Source organism: Esox lucius, chromosome 20 (genome assembly GCF_011004845.1).
Source record: "Esox lucius isolate fEsoLuc1 chromosome 20, fEsoLuc1.pri, whole genome shotgun sequence".
Lineage (NCBI taxonomy): Eukaryota > Metazoa > Chordata > Actinopteri > Esociformes > Esocidae > Esox > Esox lucius.
In genome coordinates this window covers 8818861-8837325 of record NC_047588.1, presented here as the reverse complement: position 1 = coordinate 8837325, position 18465 = coordinate 8818861, and the positions used below count along the sequence as shown (strand labels likewise).

The following is an 18465-nucleotide window of genomic DNA, read 5'->3' as shown; positions in this document are numbered from 1 at the left end:
TATTTAATGTTAATATTTACTGTATAACATGTATTTCAAGTGGACATTCAATGGTTCCAATGTTTGAGTCTGTGTACTCATCCATTATGAATACGTGTCAGTGGTGGACAGCACCAACACCAAGTGTGTCCATGTTGAGTTTAAGTCACTTTTCATTGTTTAGAGGCATAGATCTACATTTTATTTTTAGAATGAGTGTGCTAAAATATAGCACTAAGTATTAAGACCTATTCCTACTACAGTCACATGCTCAGATTCTACTCAGCTTTCCCTAAAGGAGATTTTCTTGGTATTATTTGGGAAATCCATTGTATATTTTGTTCAAGAGTGCATCTGCTATTTAGTAAATGAAATATGTATGGGCTTAATCTAAGCTAATTACCAGTTTGAAATGCAACCTGTTCAACATTTTATTTTTATTATGGATATGTTCTGTTAAAAGGATTTGGCATTTTACAGAAATAAACTATACCTCATTTGTGGGTAGGACATGTAAATGTATAGTAAGGTCAGGCCAGCTACTGGATTATTAATTATATATTATGGCATATTTGTAGAAAGCCTTACTGAATTTTTGCAATCTGTGGGAACTGGCTGAAAACTTTTACAAATAAAAGGGATGTGCCATCTCACCTATCCTTGAAGAGTGACTATCCACTCTGGTTAAATATATCCAAGTATGGACAATGGAAGTCCAGTATCCCATTAATCTTTGCATAAAAGATTCATTCTAAATAAAAGAGCCATCAATGCTAGTCGGCAACAGTGCTGGTTCGATCAAACCAAGCCAGTTCCAGTGTTAAGAGAGAAAAGACAAAGCCCTTATCTGCATAATTCATGCCATTTATTGTCAACAACCAATTCTCATTTGGTCCATTACACAAAACAGCCTGACATTCAGTAATGAGATGTTCACCACCTTTGAAGAGTTTACACCGAATTAAATAAGAGTGCATGGATGACACCGTCTGGAATTCGTTCCAAAGAATGTCTAATTGGTGGATCAGCGTGTGAATCATCAAACATCCAAATTCAGGCATAATATAAAAAACCAATTAATTTGCATATGAAAAGTATCATGGGTTAAATCCACACAACAATAAATAGAATTGTATGTCCAAATGTACAGAAATCTCTGAGATCAGTTAATAAAACCCACAGGACTGGCCATTTTGTTACTGCATGAAGCAATCACCTAAAATCAGGCAATTAAATAGTTTTTGTTTTAATGGGAATAAATATGCGATTGGGGGGGTTCACAATTGTAAAGCAATTATCCCATCTCTGCCAAGACATGAGGAAAGAGCAAGCAGCCAGCTTGAGCCAGCATCACAAATTGGCATTTTTCTAGTAGGGCTAACTATGTTGGCTATCACTAAATATAAATGTGTGATCACCATCTCTGTGATGGCTCTCTATGAAAAATTACCGACCGTATTTTGAATCATAAATGGGTTCCCCTGCTAGTGGTTCTATCTGAGCACAATTTTATAGGTCTATTATTACCTCATGTTTTGACAGATGACCGAGAAGGTAAGATTGTGGGTTCACGATAATGCAAAGCAAAAAATGAAAAACACCAAACCACAATCATATAATTTTACATTTCCGCTGTAGCTGAATTCACAGCAACTTCAGCAGTTACTGGAAAGTAGATGTCGAGACCTGTCCTCTGACACCATTCTCGTTCATATCACGCTGGCCTAACCAGGAAGTCTTCACTGAAATCCTTACGTGCTAGAAATAACTTATTTGCACCCAAGCCAACACAAGGAGTCGCAAAAGCACAATGGGGCAAGGCACTGCTAACCCCCCCGAACCTGGATGGTGCTGGCCAATTACACTGACACGGGACCCCAGAGGTAATTGACTAGCAGGATTTGAAGACACATGATGTTTGACGTTTTTCCCCTTTAACCCTAACCAACAAAACTGTAACAGTAAAGAAAAAAGTAAGCTAATCAACCCTAACAATTAGTCTCTGTGCCAGCTCTGACATTTTGACCCATTAAAGGAAGTAGGAGCAGGGTCTTTGGTCTTTATATGCTTGACTTAAACAAACTAGATTTTGCCATCTTAGGTGTCCAGGTCCCACTCATCCCCTAAAGAATGTTTACTAACCCAGACTACCCAAATGTTAAGTAGGAGATGAAAACTAGAGCTCTCATTATGTGTTTGAGAAGTGCAAAGAGACACTCCTTCCTTCATTAAGCTGAGACGGATTTCTTCACTCGCCTGAGGCCCTACTGGCACTGCCCTTGTGCACAGTGGTATTTGCCACGCTTAGCAGACATTCTTGCTGGTTGTGCGTTGCAGCATGTTGCATGGCTGTTAAGGGGGCCCAACTCACTGCTGTCTTGTGTCTTCTGACAGTCCATATTTGTGCTCCAGCACATCAACTGTGGAAGAGAAGGCACTGAAAAAAAGACAAAGGGATTATCATGTTTGGAGATATTTTTACTACATTGCTACAGTGGATTGCAAACATGCTCAACCATTCTGGAAGTTTTGTTAAAAAGTGAGAAAAATAAATGTTATTTTTCAGTTATTAATCTAAACAATATTATTTAATAAAGAAATCAAATTCTAAAAATGATTCTATTATCAAACAAAGTATTTGCTTTGCTTAAATTATTTCGGGGTGAAAATCAGACAAATCACATAAATTACATGGACCCAAGGTGTGAAAAATAAGGATTAACATTTATTTAACACCTTTTTGATCTTCAAGGGGACAGACATCACTAGCAAATTCCAAAGGATTTGATGCTTGCACAAACCAAATACGCTGACCAAACAACCATCAAGCCAAACAACCATCAAGCCAATTGTCCCAATACGGTTGGTGCTCTGAAATAGGGGAACTGTGTATAAGTATTGTCATTTCCAAATGGCAAAATCAGCATGTACACTAATACCCCCAAATTAAAGCTGAAAATCTATATCTTAATCTCAATTGTTTGATTTCAAATATAAATTTAAAACAGGAATATAAAGTCATAAGAAGAACACAAACATCTCTGTCCCAATAATTACAGTGTATAATCGAGTCATGAATGCATTCAAATGCAAATTCCACAGCAGATCTCCACACTACGAAAAATATGCAGTTTAAGATAACACGTGTATTACATGTCATCATTGTAACTGTTATTTTGTAAATGGCATTTGTTTTACCACAAATTGAAAATTTAACATGCACATTTGGACACAATGTCTTTTGGTTGTATGACAAAGCAGTCTTTATCATAATTCTCAACATCTCTCAGAACACAATCAACTCTTCTTTATGTACAAAACTCTCAGCCGTACAACAAAACATTCACAAAAATAGGTATGTTAGCTGGAGGGAAGGCCATATTTTTGTTGCATGTGGTACACACATTCAGAACCGCTTTTTCACGAAACTCAAACCACTCACCAGCCAGGTCTGATGATGCGGTATTTGCCCAGTACTGACAGGTCAACCACTGTGGAGCCTAACCGACTATGGTCCCCTATTGGTCCGCCATCCACCACCACTGCTAATCGAGGCCACAGGTCCTGGAACTCCTGAAGAGAGAATCTCTCTAGAATTACACAATACAAATCTTTACCATGATATAAATGATCCAATAAACCTTGGATGTTTGTACATTGAACCCCGCCCCCCCACTTCAGTTCACTGGATATAAAACCCTGGTAGGTTGTCTCTACTTACATGTACAGCTACAGAACTAACGTGAGAACTGATGTTAGCGCTGGTGAGGGCAAGAGGCTCCCCACACATCTGGCAGAGCCGTCTCATGAACGCATGGTCTGGGATGCGCACTCCTACTAACTAGAAGAGGTAAACCCATTAACACCATCACAGACAGCTCAGTACTACACCAGCAACAAACCAAAAGCTAGCAGCCACACATTTTAACACTTAGCGACCCATGAGTAATATGATAATTTCTCATCCTTAAGAGGCAACAAATGGTCTGTGGTTATGGAATGCTCACCGGAGTGAAGGGATTGAGGTCAGGGTTGAGTACTTCAGCTCGTTCTAAAACGAGAGTGACAGGACCAGGCAAAAGGTCCTCAAGCATCTCTTTCTTGACTGACACCTTACAGTACCTGCCCACACAAGAACAAACAAAGTAAATAATGTTGACACTCAGTCTAGGCTTCAATACTGTACGATTTAGACTATAGGGTCTGCCAAAACAGTATTGCGCTGGGACCGACATTTTTCATTCTTTTACCTTAAATGAACAGAACATTCTTTGTGAATGCATCTTTGATACCACCGGCCCAATTTTAACAAAACTAAACAGTAAGTTGAACCATCTGTCCTGCCAGATCTGGGGCCTCTTTTTTCAATAATGCTTAGAAATTTGTCAGAAATATTCTACTTAGGAAATGTTCCATGTTGGTACGTTTAGAAAATGTGTGATTTATTGAACAATCTAGCATCAAACCGTTAGGTCACCGTTGATAAATATAATGTACTCATCAACAGGCTGGCTTATTCTGGGTTAGATGCCAGACTGATCAGCAAAGTCCAATAAAAAAAAGGGCCCGTTTCCAAAAACTTGAGGTTGTTTACTGGATGGCACTTGGATGTGCAGCGGAATGACGTGTGTAACCTTTCTCACCCAATAAACATGTTGTGTGAAACAATCTGTTGAGCCAATCAGTACTTCCTTTTAACAGTGTTCCTGTCTATAATGGGTTTGTCTCTTTGAAGAAGCATGTTCTTCTAAAAAATTTAAGCTGCGAGCAGCGTTTCAGGGGGCCAAGCGGGGCACAGGAAGCATATTACTGCATGCTCTCACAAGAGAAATGTTTTGTTATTTAAAAATGCCCAATGCCGCTAGTAATCAGGATGTCCAATCGAAGGAGAGGAAATCAAAACAAAACGACCTTGAAACCAGAAATTCTCCTAAACATATGAGAATCATGGTATTACAGAGGGGATATATATTGTTGTGTGAAGGCTGAAAAGTACAGAGTGGCTATACATTTCTGAAATACAATACTTGGAACATCTCAAAGGGGAATCGAACCAGGGTCAGAATATTGAAGAACAGGGATGTCCCCCACTACATCACAGGGGCTACTGGTGGTACTGGCAGCTCTCTATCCTCTCCAAATGTATATTTTACTCCAGCCATTACAATTTTGCTGAGATAAAGTGGGCAACAAAACGTTTGTAACGGAACTAAATTGTACTGTTGTACAAAGATTATTATAGATGGCTAGCTAATAGCTATACAACCTACTTATAACGAAATCAATGACTCCCATCACTCCATGGCTGGTTCCTTTCTTTGGAAAACAATAACAGTATAAAACAGGTTACGCAATACAAATTCTCACAAATAAATGAAAATCATGGTATTTCAGATATGTATAGTTGTGTGAAGGCTGAAAAGCACCAAGTGGAAAAGCATTTATGAGATACAGAATTTGGAATGTCTGAGAAGGGAATTGAACTGGGGTCACAATATTGAAGGACCAGGATGTTCCCACTACACCACAGGGCCAGCGGGCAAATAGAAGTCTCATCGGGTTGTGATCTATAGTACCCGAAATAGCACACACGGATGCATATTTTGAAAATCCACCAGAAACATTTACAAGAATATAACTTTTAAAGACAATGGTCCAGTCGTCCTTTACGCCAATTGTCATCCAAATCCATTCAGCTGTTTCAGAGGAAATGTCATTTAAGTGTGTTTTTATCAACAGCAAAATCGTGAGAAACATCGGTTATGTTTATAACGCCCCCAAGCGGTACTTCTGTATGGGAGTTTTCCTGTCCATTCCTAGCAGACACATTTACGAATATGATTCGTTGCGTAGCTGTTTGATGTCCAGTTTGTGTTTAATGGACGTTTAAAGTCATAGACCCGCCCAGGTCAATTTCATACGCTGATTTCGGCCATATTGTTTGAGATATCAACTTTCCTTGTATAACTTTTAAAGATAACGGTTCAAAGGTCACACAAAACGGCATACAAATCCGTTCAGCGGTCTCGGAGGAGATGTCGTTAACGTGTTTTTCACTAAATTCAAAATGAAGGAAAATCCAAGTGGGGAATTTGAAAGACTCCAGAGACTTTTTTGGTCAGCATGGTCAGACATTCGGTTCATGAGATCTGAGCTTCACTTCTTCCATTTTCGACTGAGTGCTATAGCGCCACCATGAGGAGTATGGGTACCGTGATGGCCAAGGTCCTTTTGACCTTGGCCGTCTACAATCAGGCAAAGTTTGGAGCATTTTGAACCAGAGGGGAACGAGCTATGGACCTCTGAAAATGGCCCTGGAGAATAATAATAATAATAATTATTATTATTATTATTATTATTATTAAAGCTGCTAGCAGCGTTTCAGGGGGCCAAGCGGGGCATAGGAAGCATCTCACTGCATGCTCTCACTAGAGAAATGTTTTGCAATGCCGCTAGTTGTCAGGATGTCCAATCGGAGAGGAAATCAAAACAAAAAAACTTGAAACCAGAAAAGGAACCAGGCAATCCTAGTTCAGGCGATTAGGAGGGATGAATATTGTTGTGGCTGGCAGGTTTCAATTCCTGGTTTTCTATGTGGCAGACTGTCTTTAATTATTACACTATTTAAACAGCAGAATACAACTTTTACCTCAGCCATTACATTTTTGTTGAAATAACGTGGACAAAATAAAATTTATTAAAAGAACTAAAGAGTAGTCTTGCACAAAGACTATATAGCTAATAGCTATACATCCTACTTATATGAAAACAGTGACTCCAATCACTTCATGGCTGATTTGTGTCTTTGGAAAACAATAACAGTATATTAGGGTCACGTAAAACAATTCTTCTCCTAAAGATATGAGAATCATGGTATTACAGATCAGATCTACAATCAAGCAAAGTTTTGAGCGTTTTGAGCCAGAGGAGACCGAGGTATGGACCTCTGAAAATGGCCCTGGAGAAAAATAATAATAATAAAACGTACAAAAATAAAAGGGTTCCAGCAACTTTGTTGTTTGGCCCCCTAATGATAATAAAAAGCACAATCAGCCATCTCCCCATCAACTTTCCATTAACTCAGTCAGCTAGCTACAATTATTTAAAAAGTGTTTTTTTCCTCCCCAGTTGTGTTATATCCAATTTGTAAGGCCCTGCTTCATCACAGCAACTCCCAAACAGGTGGTCTGGTCTGATGAATAATGTCTCCGTTTACATGGTCCTGCCATTCATGTGGATGTTACTTTGACACGTACCATCTACCTAAGCATTGTTGCAGACCATGTGCACCCTTTCATTTCAACAGTATTCCCTGACGGCATTGGCCTCTTTCAGCAGGATAATGCGCCCAGCCACAAAGAAAAATGGTTCAGGAATGGGTTGAGGAACACAACGAGTTCAAGGTGTTGACTTGGCCTTCAAATCCCCAGACCTCAATCCAACCAGGTCCGATCCATGGAGGCCCCACCTCGCAATACACAGGACTTAAAGGTTCAGTTGCTAACGTCTTGGTGCCAGATACTACAGCACACCTTCAAAGGTCTAGTGGAGTCCATGCCTAAATGGGTCAAGGCTGTTTTGGCGGCAAAAGGGGAACCTAAACAATATCAGGCAGGTGGTCACAATGTTATGGCTGATCCGGGTGCATTTACAGCTTTTTGATGAATCTCACTTTCCATAAAACAGGTCTTAAGCATGACTGATAAATGAGAATCCTGGTATGTTATCTCTTAAACCAATTGGCCTAATGGTTAAGATACAACAATGTACTCAAAATGTCATGGAAACACCCCTAACCATGTTTCACCACCTCAATGTTACATTTTTTTGCCACTGGCCCAGTGGGGTCAGTGGGTTTTAAACTTACTGGGCCAATTTCATTTTTTTTACTAACCCACTTTTGTTACTTAACATGATTAATAATTTTTGAAATGCATTCTGGATATATAAAACAAAATATTTTTATATATTTTTCATAACATTCCTAATTATATAAAAAAGAAAAGCATTTGACTTTCAAAGAAAACAATCTCATTCACCCCAGGGAACAAGGCGACCGGCTGGTCCGTAGGTTACTAGGTTTGAGGTTATTATTTTGTGCAATCACCCAATGGGCATCTGCATTTAAATTCCTGGTACAACCAAGGGCCATGAAGACGGGTTGTCTGCTATTGGCATGGCGGGTCGGGGATTGTTTGCGAACGTTGTCAGTGCCTTCGAAAAAATACCCACAGTGCATCAGAGTTCCATTGACGTCCAAACAGGTTAATGATTTTTTGCACTGTGGTAAACATTTGAGCTCGTAGTTTTCCTTCACTCCCTTCTTCAGTTGAGTGACTCACGCAATTTTTTTAAATGATTTATTAAAAAACAATACCAGCAACGCGTCACATCACTGCTCAACTCTTGACTTGTCAACAGCGCGCGAAAGGAGCTGCAAAGTAGTTTTGTGCGTGTGCCCGATGACGAAACAACTGGAGAATGTCGAGTTTATAATGCGATTATTATTTTACAATCTCACCGATCGCGACAGTGACTTGCTAGTTTGATTAGTTCTGACTTTTTTTTCTGACTTTTTAATGGCCCTGGGCCGTCGGGATTGTCAAGCCCTGCTATCCCTCTGGCACTGAATGACCAATCTGAACAAAAATGGACATGCCCTCAAATTACTCAAGGATTTTCATCTTCATATTAGTAGTAAAAAACAATCACTCACTATTGAGAAATAAACATGAACAAAGTCAGGCAAATTAATCAGTCTAGGATATTCGTACAGTAAGAATGTGTTACACATTTCAAACACTTAACAGTTAACATACAAGAACATTATCCCTGAAATAAAACATTAACTCTTGTTTCACTTTGTCCATTCCAGCTAGGTTTAAGCAACTATGTGTAACTAGAACAGTCCACTTTTGCTTGGCCTTTTACTCATTTGTAGATACAGAAGCCTTTTCTAGACATTCTGGGCCACACGATAAATAACATGAACACCATGACTTGAGATTACTTACTTATATATATCTTGGATTTCTCCAACACAGATTGCCAGAGGTTTCTGCCCATTACGTCCTTTGATGTCATACACCCTTTTGATGGCATCTGAATTCTGGGCCAAGCAAGCCAGGCCATATACGGTGTCTGTGGGTACAGCTACAACCTCTCCTCTCTTCAGAGCTGCTACTGTTGAATTCAGGAAGTCAGCTCCATCTACAGTTCAAAAACAAACTAACAGTAAGGACAGTCTTATGCAAACAACTTCAATTAACCTTACATCACAAGTACACATTGAACAACCTCCCCAAATACAGAATGAGGCTTACAGCTTTATAAAGGTTGACTCTGACCACATGATCATTCGAGTCGCTAGCTAGAGTGCGACAATACGAGTGCTGGTCTGACATCCTACCCATTAACCTAGGAAAGTGCGGGGAGCCAATTTGCACTGTCCTCTGTAAGACCCACAGACCTCCTCAGCATGTGGCAACCAGAATATAAACTCTTAATTATATTGATCTAACCTGGAGAACACCAGTCTATGGCCCATCACAAAGTGAAAGCAGGGAGAGAGAAGCCCCCTCCTTTAAAAACAAGACACCAGGCAAGCCTAGTTCAACCGGCCCGCAATAAAAGGTAATGAACATTGTTACCCTCCCCTGGATTCAAACCCGAGTCTCCCACATAAGAGTTTGAGTCTTTAACCACTACTCCACATACAGTGAGGCAAAAAAGTATTTAGTCAGCCACCAATTGTGCAAGTTCTCCCACTTAAAAAGATGAGAGGCCTGTAATTTATCATAGGTACACTTAATCTATGAGAGACAAAATGAGGAAATAAATCCAGAAAATCACATTGTAGGATATTTTATGAATTTATTGGTAAATTCCTCAGTAAAAGTAGTATTTGGTCACCTACAAACAAGCAAGATTTCTGGCTCTCACAGACCTGTAACAACTTCTTTAAGAGGCTCCTCTGTCCTATAATGGCACCTGTTTGAACTTGTAATCAATATAAAAGACACCTGTCCACAACCTCAAACTGTCACACTCTAAACGCCACAATGGCCAAGACCAAACAGCTGTCAAAGGACACCAGAAACAAAATTGTAGACCTGCACCAGGCTGGGAAGACTGAATCTGCTATAGGTAAGCAGCTTAGTGTGAAGAAATCAACTGTGGGAGCAATGATAAGAAAATGGAAGACATACAAGACCACTGATAATCTCCTTCGATCCAGGGCTCCACGCAAGATCTCACACCGTGGGGTCAAAATGATCACAAGAACGGTGAGCAAAAATCTCAGAACCACACGGGGGGACCTAGTGAATGACTTACAGAGAGCTGGGACCAAAGTAACAAAGGCTACCAGCAGTACGCCGCCAGGGACTCAAATCCTGCAGTGCCAGACGTGTCCCCCTGCTTAAGCCAGTACATGTCCAGGCCGTCTGAGGTTTGCTAGAGAGCATTTGGATGGTCCAGAAGAGGATTGGGAGAATGTCATATGGTCAGATGAAACCAAAATAGAACTTTTTGGTAAAAACTCAACTCGTCGTGCTTGGAGGAGAAAGAATGCTGAGTTGCATCCAAAGAACACCAACGAAGGAGTGGCTTCGTAAGAAGCATTTCAAGGTCCTGGAGTGGCCTAGCCAACCCCATAGAAAATCTTTGGAGGGAGTTGAAAGTCTGTGTTGCCCAGCGACCGCCCCAAAACATCACTGCTCTAGAGGAGATCTGCATGGAGGAATGGGCCAAAATACCAGCAACAGTGTGTGTGAAAACCTTGTGAAGACTTACAGAAAACATTTGACCTCTGTCATTGCCAACAAAGGGTATATAACAAAGTATTGAGATTCAATTTTGTTATTGACCAAATACTTATTTTCCACCATAATTTACCAAGAAATTCATAAAGAATCCTACTATGTGATTTTCTTTCTCTCCTCATTTTGTCTCTCATAGTTGAAGTGTACCTCTGATGAAAATTACAGGCCTCATCTTTTTAAGTGGGAGAACTTGCACAATTGGTGGCTGACTAAATACTTTTTTGCCCCACTGTACATTAGATCAACATTAGACTTTGTCACACATTGACATACCGCTGAGTTTGAATGTCACTAGACACCATTAGGCATTGTGCTAAACTGACTGACATTTCTTATTAAGGTCACCACAAATAGCATCTATGACCTGTATGGCTTTTACCACTGGCCGTTTTAACAGCTCATTAGCCATTCTTGAATGATATTGATACAATAACTATTAATATAGAGGATTATAACTGACTTTTTCATCAAGTGAAAAGATGCGAGAATCATGCAGCCAGTGAAGTTTTTGTCTATCCTGAACAAATCCTAATGCATCATTCGCAAATCCACCAGAAATAGTCACAACGGAACAGTGAACAGTTTTATTTAAATTTTCCTGCTACTGAAGGTTATTGCCAGCAAAGTTTTTGTCTGTCCTGAACAAATCCTAAGGGATTGTGACTGTGTTTTGACTGTGACAACCACTACACTATTTAACAAGGGGCAGTCAGTGACATTCGATCTTCTAGGCCGGCTCCGCTGTCATGTTGTCAACTAGGTCTCTGTGGGCATTGGAATTTTGCATTGTAGTGATAACCAAGTTTACTGAACTAGTCAATCAACAATTGTCTGTAACGCCTGTAACGTTTCTTAAAATTGCAAAGACAATAGGGTATTTGTATTTGTTATTAACTTTTAAAGACAATGGCTCTCAAGAGTATGAATACCAACTGATTAAATGCATAGCTCATGTGTAGGTGACGCGAGTGAACAAAAGTATCCTAGCGGTTCTAGACTGGTCTAGGGCGTTATCAACGATGGCTCTGGGAAACTGCTTGGACGTGCAACGAAGGTCATAACGATGAACTTAACAATACATCATATATAACCTGGCTTCTTGGACGTTAACGTACCTTGTAGCTTTTCCTCAGGCCGGGCAGATGGCCCATTCATTACGGTCTGCGACTGCGGTGACAAGTACAGCACTTTAGTCTTGAGCTCTTTACACATAGCTCTTTCTTGTTGGATTGCTAAAAGTGAATTACGAAAGCTTCTTGATATAATAAAATAGGAAAGATGTTTGAAAAAGGTATGCATAGAAAGAATGTCATTTAGTTTTGTCGCAACATGCTCTCGGCTGACGAAATAACATTTAAGTCTTCCGGGTAACCGCCTCCAAACGATGACACGCATTTCCTTAAAGTGACAACACAGTTTTCAGAACCAAAAGAGAAATACCAGTTAACACGGGGATAAGGTTAACATAGGCGTTTAAAAGGTATGTGATATCAGAACAGTCAATTAGATAAATAGAAAAACTCTGGTCTTTCTGTACCCGAACAGTAAACAATGTAGACACACCCATTCAACTAATTGAGGGCCGGATTATTGGTGGACAAGTTCATTCTACTATGAAAATGTGCACCTGTAGGGAACCACTGCCCTACAGCAGTGCTACAAACTCAGATATTCAACTTCTAGCACTAGTCCAATCAATTAATAATTAGTCAAACTTAATCACCTGTTTAACACACGGGTTTAAATGACAGATGCCTTGCCTGGGGGAAAAAACAGAAAAACATGGCGTCTGTACCAGGTAACATGACAATCCCCAATGATAGGTGACCTGTTGATTTGTAATTTTGACACAATTTCCATTCCAGAAAATGTGAAGGACTCCGCTCCCCCAATTGAGATAGGCTCTTCAAACACACCGGTCAGTGATGGGGAAAATTCTAAATTCTTATTTCTTGTTCCAGTTTGAACTGAAGGTTTTCAGCCATTTAATAAGTATAGATTTCTTTACTCAATAATGTGATTAAGTATGGTGACCAATATTCTGTGATTAAAAGTAATCATCTCACGCTTGTTTTGGTCTGCACAGTTACTTGAAGACCTCGAACACTCGTTGGAATCCCTCAAGAAACGGATGGATCTATGCAACACTGTTCTGAAAGACTTAGTAGAGCTGTCTGGTATTTTAAAGGCAAGTTTCTCCCCGCTTCAAGCTTTTGAAAGATGTCAACAACAAAAAATAACAATTTTTTCCCTTCTAAAACCCACAGGAGAAGAATATCAGTGATGAATCCTTCTCTGCTCCAAAGTAACTGACACTATTCTTGGTGAAAGCAAACATGTTTAAAGTAAACTGCCCCCCAAAAACCGGAATGACAAGTTACGATTTTATTAGTATTGCTCTCAATTCAAAAAGTTACTTCATAACAATATTACTTTATACAAAACAAGCATATTAGCAAACAATTTTCACATACATTCTTTTAAAAATACAAATCCTTTACAATTCCTCACTCTTTGGGTGGTGGAGACATTCCTTTGGAATCATTACATTTCCCCCTCATTTTACCCTTTGAGAATGTTCAAACAAACACGTGTGTGCTCCAAATTTATGTACAGAATTCCAAAATACAAACTGTGCTGCTACTGTGCCATTTCCAAAAGCGAAACCTGTCATCACCAGTGTTTTGCTTCTACCAACGCTATATACCAAGCATTTTCCTATTGGCTAGAACAAGGAAAATAGAGTCACCATACATATTGGCTTGACAATCTAAAGCAGTTCAGTAATGTATCTTAAAGGCAGAACCAGCATATGCATTTCTAAAATGTCTAAATTGGGTCCAAATGTGTATCGACCTAACTCTGGGGTTACACTGTGGTGTGACATCAGTATTTCAGTTGCTACATTCACACAGCGCAATCCCATCAATCAAAACCCACCCACATGGATGCAAAATCAATCCATGGTTGAAAGGACTTTGAGTACAGGCGCCCACAATTATGACAAAAGATGAAGCGCTGAATTATCACTGGAAAGGGGGTAGGCCTAAGGGTGCATAAATAAAGGGGAAGAAAAATCTACTTCTGATTCATATTTAACGATTAAACCTCTGAATGACTTCTAATTGAAGTTACTATTTAGTTTAAAGCATTGCAGGAGAATGTTCTGGAATCTGAGATTCCCTTGTGGGTGTCCACAGCAAGGACCCTACATGTGATTATAAAACAAATCTGTCTCAATAACACTGTTTGAAAGAGAACACAGCATACAAGACTGTTAGAATAATTTGTGGCACCTGGACTACAAAAACATTTGATCAAATTACAAATGAAGCTAGAATCGCTAATTCCAGGGTTAGTAGACATTATTTTGCTACTTAAAAACAACATAAATAGCAACCATGATTACAGGCCATTCAGAAGTTTACTTACAGTACATTTTATTTTAGCCCAATTAAATGTTAAATTCCAGGTTAGTTTAACCTTGCAAATCTATATAAATGTAAAGGTAGTTGGGCTGACTTCAGTAAAAATGAAACACGGTATGAACACAGGAGAAGCAGAGAAATTGTTCTTTACCTAAAACGTAAGAGAGGCAACTTTACAACATTTGACCAAAATAATTCTTAGAACAGAATCATATTAATTTACAAGTTATTTTTCCCCAAGCAAATCAAATACGTGTTTAATCACTCAGGAGGCAAAACAACAGGTACGTGTAAAAAGAAAAATCTAGATATTATATTCCTGGGAAAGCTCTGAAAAAGTATACCACAATGCCCAGGTTCACAGCCCCACCTCAAAAATAGGTTAAAAGAATGTTGTATATTATGACTTCCCATTGAATGGGTGATTTGTCATCAAATTCGGATGTCAAGTTTGGTAGAATACCACAATCAAATATTGAACGACTTTTCTGAATGAAAACATAAATTGAGTCTTCAAAATTGACATGTGTAAACCAGCATATTGTTTCAAGATCAAGACACATTTAAATGGTTGATCATTTTTGTTGTTGCATTTTGTTTTAGAAGGAATGCTGCAATTAAATTATTGCATAGTTCGGTTCCTCAATGTTAAGCATGGGATATAAGATGAACATGTTGAGGGCAGCAGGAAATAATCATATTTAAATGTATGAAGATGCTGACCAGAATTCAGGGAGTTACGATAGTATTCAGTATGCGGATAGTAACATTTAAAAAATCTAACCACAAATAACGTGCAATATTCTAGGGGACTCCAGTAAGCGCTGATTTCATTGCCATATTGGGTGTCTTAATCTTAAACAGGAAAGGTTCATGGTAGTGTTTTGTTGCATTCAGATCTGCCAGAGCAAGATGTCCTGCATAATGTTATCTAATGATAAATAATGAATACGGTTGTTTCTCAGTCCCTCCTTCCGGTGATGTTGTGAAGTAACAAATCAAACATGTAATTACAAATGATGACTACAACATGGATGTAGAGACCCGTAAGATGCATTGTTTTACAAAAGTGGTTCTTAACTCTGATCCTTCAGTACCCCAACAGCAAACGGTATTGTTGTAACCCTGGACAGACACTCAGTGCAACTCATTGAGGGCCTGATTAATAGTGGACCAGTTTAATCTGCAATGAAAATGTGCTCCTGTAGGAAACCACGTCTCTACAGCGCAGTGCTACAAACTAAAATTAAGAGGGAAAAAAATCAGTCTACAGTGTTTATTTCTGCAGTAACGCATCTCCTTCACATTCATAAAAAGAAATTGGAGATTGTTACACAAATTGTTGGCACGATAGTTTGTAGAACCATTATTTTTCAATGTTCTGTCCCCTTGTAGTGGCTACTAAAAGGCATTGAACTAGAATAGACAAACAAAAAGAAGCAGACAAGTCACAGGCTGGACTGCCAAGGCAAGGAGCTGGCTCGGTAAGCCACTGAGATATCCTCTAATAAGGCAAGGCTACCCTATACATATTAGGGCAAAATGCAGTCTCTTATTTCTTTTTTGTAATCATTGCATTATGTCCCACATGAAACAATATTGTTATACTCTGAGAAGGTTACTTATGCTTGTATGTGGAAAAAACACGACTGCACAGAGGCCAGTGGCCCACAGCTATACAACTAACCATTACAAGGCTTAAGTTTAAAACTTCTGCATTTGTGTCAACTTTGGGGCAGAATGCAAAGAGCAGTGTGTTGTCCTTAGCCTCCACAGTCAAAGTCTATTCAAATGATAGAAAAAGAAAATGCATCCTAAAAGCCCTGACAGACTAGGTGTACTGGACACCGAACACCTCTAGAGTCCTGTCTGACCGCAGTAGTATGCAAGTTAACTAGTCATATAGAATAGTGAACAGAGGGGATAGTGCAAACGTCTCACAACTGACGAGCATCCAGGCTGCTGAATGCTAAAACTTCTTAACAGACAATCACTTTACTGAAGTGAAATCTCAAACTGTTTCAGATCGGCCATGGTGCATCCCTGAGTGGGTCGTAATTTATAGACCAACACTTACTGTGTTGAGAGCACAAAAAAAAAGACATCTCCAGATTATCTGGAGGTTGTGCCATTGTCCGCAAGGAGGTACCCTCTTTGCCGGGTGAAGACCTTAATGTACAACTTTAATATACAACTGAACTACAATACTATGCAGTGTTGCGAATGCTGAAACCTGGATTGAGGGGCAACATGAAACAAATCAGTAACACGACAGGAGGACTAACATAGAAAGCTTGGACGAAAAGAGGAATAAATTAACAAAGACTACCATAATGGGGATTATGATGAACTTGGTTATAGTTGAAAGGAGGATGAATCTCTTTTCCCCAAATAAATTAAACATTTACAAATTAAATATTAATGTTAAGTTAGACAATGTATTACCAATATATTGACTTCTAAATTACATTTAAAAGGCAAGCAAAATGTTCCAAACTAAACGTACCTATACAGAAATAGACAAAAACAAACCAACAGAAATAAATCTAAATTACTCTTGGATGTCACAAGACCCAGGCTTTCAGGACTTTAGTTCTGGATGTTTTTTTACTCAATCCAGAGTTTATTCATATATTTGCAAAGCTCTTTATGTTTTGTGCAGTGGCAATGTGGTCAATCACGCAAATGTTAAACTGCTGGACTCATCATTTTGATTGTACTGCTAGCATTAAAGCCTTGAGTGTTCTGAAAGCCTTGTGACATCCCTGACTAAGCTAGCTATTCTTCTTCGGTAAAACACTAGAAATTACTCTCCATATTATGGCATTAGCTGGACATTGCTTTCAAGGTAAATGGCAGAACGGCCACTATTTCCTTTTAGGGAATAGAACTGGTTAACGTCCAATTCGCATGCAGTGCATTCTGGTTAATTGCATACAAACTCAATACTTTTCATTTAGGAACTTTAGGTACAGTACAATGATACACAACAAATCCAGTTTTGTTTCAGTGCTCTCAGGAAATCAAAGTGTCGAACCATCGTAAAAGCACAACAATTTCCGTGGCCCAAAAAATGAAAGACCATAATTACATTTCACTTACTATACTTGAAGTATTCTCGGTAAATATGTTAAATTGTAAAGAAGCCACTGAAAAAACAGCCACTTCAAGACACATGGAACAAATTTGATTGAAAAGCCTTTCTCCTATATCAAGAGACGTATACAATTTGAACCACAATGCACTGCTGGTGACAGGACCACTTGGTTGAGTGAAGGAATAAGAGTGGCTTGCACTGTGTGATTTAAAAGGAGTCAGGAAAATGAACAGAGCTGTGAAGGGGAGAAGAGTGCAGCAGCAGAAAGGGAGCAGGTACTTGGCAAGTGCCGCTGTGTCCCGAATTCAACAACCTTCTCCCTGAGTGTTTTCGCACCCTTCCTCTCATGGATTTAACAAGGGTTGAAACCGCCCACCTACAACCAATCCGATGCTTTGAAAATCCAAGACTGGGAGTGTGCAAGTGCCTTCAAGAGAAGAGTCAGGAATCGAGACAGATAATAGCCGTGTCTGCTAGGGGTCCGTGGTGCTGCTAGCGCCAGAGGAGGCCATTGTGAAATCGTTATTGGCCACCAGCAGCAAAGCCTCCATGTTGGCCGTGCTCTCGGGGCTCTGAAGGGATAGGAAGTCCGACATGTCCATGGTGGCCAAGCTGTCGGCTGCAACGGGAGCTGTGACGGGAGTGGCAACCGAGGGGAACGACTCAGCGGAGGTGGAGCTTCCTGGTCCTGGTACAACTCCTGTTTGGGGCAGAGGAGGTTCGGTCACTTCTGAGGGAGGGGGCGGAAGGCAACAAGAGGTGGACGAGGACGTTGGGGGGAGGATGGGGGGAGGGGGAGGACGGGGGGTCTCTTGGGGCGGTTGCTGCGGGGTGTCGCTGCTTTTCTTGGAGCCCTTGTCTTTGGCAGAGTCTCGACAGGCACACTGACACTGACAGGACTCCTCCTGTTTGATGATGATGACGGGCAGGCTGAGGCCGATCTGCTGGACTGAGGAGCCTGGAACACAAGACCAAACGGGGGCTGAGACACACTAAGCCGACGATCTGACAATCACACCATCCACCCCTTTATCATTCAAATTCCCAACAAACGGGACTTCAACAAGGACTGGCTGAAGTGGCACCACAGGGTCCCCATGGGGGCATGCCATAGGAACGAAATCACACAACCGAAACA

General features: G+C 40.0%; 2 protein-coding genes and 1 long non-coding RNA gene across 5 annotated transcripts in view; 1 reads left to right on the top strand and 2 right to left on the bottom strand.

Moving 5' to 3' along the window:
- Positions 1 to 813: 813 nt before the first annotated feature.
- yrdc (yrdC N(6)-threonylcarbamoyltransferase domain containing) lies at positions 814 to 12306 on the bottom strand. Its single transcript, XM_010899113.5, has 6 exons — positions 11918 to 12306; positions 8994 to 9189; positions 3987 to 4101; positions 3701 to 3820; positions 3422 to 3552; positions 814 to 2416 (listed from the first exon to the last, which is right to left on the bottom strand). Exons 1-6 carry the CDS (start codon positions 12195 to 12197, stop codon positions 2347 to 2349), a joined length of 912 nt encoding a protein of 303 aa, XP_010897415.1. The 5' UTR covers positions 12198 to 12306; the 3' UTR covers positions 814 to 2346.
- Positions 12307 to 12492: 186 nt separating this feature from the next.
- Positions 12493 to 12985, top strand: LOC106024836. The gene is made up of 3 exons (XR_001198558.3): positions 12493 to 12600; positions 12668 to 12720; positions 12889 to 12985. It is a non-coding gene; the product is annotated as an uncharacterized LOC106024836 (long non-coding RNA).
- A 187-nt stretch (positions 12986 to 13172) lies between these two features.
- mtf1 (metal-regulatory transcription factor 1) overlaps positions 13173 to 18465 on the bottom strand; it is a 32144-nt gene continuing 26851 nt past the window's right edge. For all 3 annotated transcript variants that reach the window (XM_029115523.2, XM_034288773.1, XM_029115524.2), the window contains exon 11: positions 13173 to 18285. In XM_029115523.2, coding sequence (XP_028971356.2) covers positions 17801 to 18285 — 485 coding nt within the window. In that variant the 3' untranslated portion in view covers positions 13173 to 17800. The remainder of the gene's footprint in view (positions 18286 to 18465) is intronic.